Genomic DNA, 3,647 nt, shown 5'->3' on the forward strand with positions numbered 1-3,647 from the left:
CATGGCAGCGCAAGAGAACCACATTGAAGTAGTGAAATATCTGCTGGAAAATGGAGCCAACCAGAGCACCGCTACCGAGGTACAATATGCATGCCTTTTTACAGATTGTCTTTAATTTCCCCTTGCTTTCAAGATGTGACTGATAGCAAGCAAATATGATTGTCAAACATAATATTCTGAAGACTAGACCAGATTATGCATGAAAGTATGTGTGTGAAGACATTGCTTTTCCCTCTGTAGGTATGTATGATGAGGAAGGAGAAGCTCAGTTGTACGATTCCTTCCTCTGTATTCCTGGAGCCACAAGGAGTCTAGAATCTATGTATGAGGGATGTTCCCTCATCAAGCCCTGAGGAATCTGAATAAACATTAGTGAACCCTTGTTGGGTATATTCTTACAGCTGTATCAGACAGAGGAAGCCATGACAGCTTGGCTTTTTTGGGGCTGTACTGCCAGTGTGCTGCTATGGTCTTAGCATGGAGGTACAGGGTGCATCCAGATGAGCGTGCACAAGTGGCTTGCAGCACCTCAAAACCATTTGAGATGCTGCAAACCACAGGCAGTGCATGTGCAACTATTTGCCATGCTGCAGTGTGGCACCAAAATTTGATACCAGGAACTCCCACTAAAAAAAAAAAAAAAAAAAAAAATTGCTGCAAAAAAATCCATGTAGTGCATGCTCCAGGAGCATGTGCCACAGCAGCTAGAGGCTGGATCAGAGCATCTCCACTGTTTTAAGTGACCCCTGGCTCCTCCATCATGCTGGGAGGAGTCCGTTTCCCCAAAGTGGGGCATTTTGCTCCACAGAAAACCTAACATGCAGGAGCATGTACAGTGGCAAAAAGCAAAAGCACAAATTTGCACGCCCCTGCATGTGGGGATGCACCCACAGGCTGCGTCTGTATGAGCATGGATGTTTGTTTCCCCAGGGACAAGATACAATGGCACATCTTGTGCTGCTGCTACTTGTCCCTGGGGAATGCCTCTGCCACGCGTCCTCTGGCGTGTGGCAGGATACTACAGGTGGGGTAGGGGAGGCTGGAAACAACAACTGTGTTGGCCTTGCTTGAGGTCCTGGGGCATTCTGGGGCTGCAGCCACAGCAATCCTGGATGGTAGCTGGAGTGTGATTCCAGCCAGCTAGGCTCCGGTCTTGGGCAGCATGCTCTACCTCTGTGTGGGCCGCCCTGCTTTTTTTTTTTTGTGCAGGTTTTTTTTGACCTTGGGATTTTTTAGGGTCAAACCACCCCTCTTCTCCCATGCTACTGCCTCGCAGTACGGGGAACACCGCAGGAACATGTGCGGTGTGTGGTGCCACAGACATGTCATATACTACACAGCTGTGCTCATCTGGATGCTGCCACAGAGTGCAGAGGTAGGTTTTCTTGTGAGCATCTTTGTCTCCTACAAATCCCATGAGAGCCTTTAGGAATGAAGTCATTACTATTTCCTTCACCAGGACAATTAGCCATGCTGCTTTACCTGCCCTTTCCATAAGGAAAGCTATCATTTTCTTCCCATTATCCTATATAGTGAAACAGTCCATAGAACTGAATGAGCTGGGCTTTTCATTCAGTCATTTTTTTGAAGCAAATGTAAGCCAGTTTGCCTGGAACATGTCATAAAATGTATCCTTATAATGTAAGGTACAGCAAGTCATGTTGACAAAGGATAGGATTGCAGCTCAGCTGTCGCATCTTATCTTTCAGAGCCAGTCTTTGTGTGCTTCTTTTAAATCTCCCAAGTTCAGCATATACAGAATTTTTCATGGGTTCATGCAAAATAGGACCAAGGGAAACAAACTAATATAGAAAAGCAAATACTGTGGGCCAAGTTCTCTCCTGTGACTGAAAAACAGTGGAGAGTGGGCCTCAGGAGGCACCTGAAGTTTGGGACCTGAGGGCAGCTCTGTATGTCTCTTGTCGAGTGTTGGAATATTAAATGTCTCTAGAGTTAACTGGGAAACCAAATATATAAGAGAATGCTTTAATGGGAATAACACTACAGAGCATGCTGCTGCTTCTTTTGATGATCTATTTTCAGCCACTAGATTACATATATATGAGCACACCAAAATTAGAGCCCTGTGCCCTGTTACAGTTATGGGAATCTAGAGTAAACGCCACAGTTGCTGCAAATTGCAAGGCAACAGATAAGAGAATCTACCCATAAAAGGATAGTAGAGACTGGGAAGGCTTTAATTTCTCTCCCAAAGCTCAGTAAATGAGAAAAATGAGAGGTGACGAAGGGAAATCATCTTTAACAAATCTTGCACTCACTGTTTCCCATTGTTCTCTTACTGTCAAAATTGCTTTCCTTCTATCTGAAGAAATGGAAGTGAACAGCTGTTGTTCTATAAATCCTGTCAACTTTATTATTGTTCTTTCCACATATAACATTTGTACCATGTGAAATAGTAATAGGAAAGTTGCCCCCTCTCATCATTTTCATTTTTTTTCTCATCCATTTGTGCCTTTCCTTGCATTTGTTACCTTTCTTCCAACCAGTGTGGAAACTCTCCCACTATGGGTTACTTTGGCCAATGAACAGATTTGAAATGGTGATGCATTTGTGCAGGCTTTCCTTGCTTAAAAGCTGGACTAGCTGGGGCTAACAGCTGCATTACTTGCTCTTCATTCAGTGGATACTGTAGCATTTGATGATGGCTTTAAAATAATCCCTTCTGTGCCTTGCATTGGTTGAGATCGTATTACTGTTAGAGCTTTTTGAAGATATAAAATCTTGTGTGATTGCCAGGCAACTTGGCAGAAACACACAGTTTGCAAATCAATCACAACAGAACCTTGGAACTCAGTGATCTAAGTCCACTTACAGTCCTTATCCACCTTCTCTAGTTTTGTCACAGAAGTACTTTGTACCTTAGTTCTGTGCTTGGGATTGATAGAAATATATCTATTAGCAAAAGGAATCTGTAGGCCATCACAGTTTCAACTGATCTGGTTGTAGTCTGATCTCAAGCATCCAAACATCCCTGAGAGTCGTATGTGTTTCCCTTCCCTGGGTGCGTCTGTATGAGACATTAAATGCACTGTAAACTAATTCCCCTGCTCATTGAAGTGTCACAGCAAAAGCCATGCTATTGTGCTAATACGCAGTAGAATTAGTCTACTGCACATTAGCATCACTTAAAAGGCATGCGCCACTGCTATTGTACTGTGCATTGAGTTAGCACCTGTTATTACAGGTGCTAAACTTAATGCGCAGTAACTACAGCACATAAATGCATGTGCAGATGTGCCCCCTGACTCTTCAACTCTGCTAGGGCTTTTAAGATTAATAGTTTACATGCACATGGGTAGTGTCAGGAAATGGCCTCAGCTGCTTCCTGCTCCATAGGTAGATGTGATCCTGCTATTTTTTGGGGGGTAAATAACTATGTTAAGAAAGAAGCAAGATTATTTTTGATAATATGTTTTATTAGACCAAGTGTATTGTCCAATTTTTCAAGCACTAAGTGCCTCCCAGGCCTGGCAAGGAAGGACACTCTGTGCCCAAAAGTTTATCTAACATGTCTCCCAAGTATACAGCTGGTCCAATAAAAGATATCGGGGGGAGGGGTATACCCTTGCTTTTCATATATCTCTTGGACCAAAACTCCAGCCGTACTACACCATATGTTAAACAAA

At 43.4% G+C, this 3,647-nt stretch overlaps 1 protein-coding gene across 15 annotated transcripts in view; it reads left to right on the forward strand.

Annotated features, from left to right (window-relative positions):
• Window positions 1-3,647, forward strand: part of ANK2 (ankyrin 2) — a 779,379-nt gene that overhangs the window by 504,562 nt on the left and 271,170 nt on the right. For all 15 annotated transcript variants that reach the window (XM_019521994.1, XM_019522000.1, XM_019521987.1 and 12 more), the window contains exon 6: window positions 23-79. In XM_019521994.1, coding sequence (XP_019377539.1) covers window positions 23-79 — 57 coding nt within the window. The remainder of the gene's footprint in view (window positions 1-22; window positions 80-3,647) is intronic.

This window comes from Gavialis gangeticus, unplaced genomic scaffold (genome assembly GCF_001723915.1).
Source record: "Gavialis gangeticus isolate Ggan-Ray unplaced genomic scaffold, GavGan_comp1, whole genome shotgun sequence".
In the NCBI taxonomy this organism is placed as follows: Eukaryota; Metazoa; Chordata; order Crocodylia; family Gavialidae; genus Gavialis; species Gavialis gangeticus.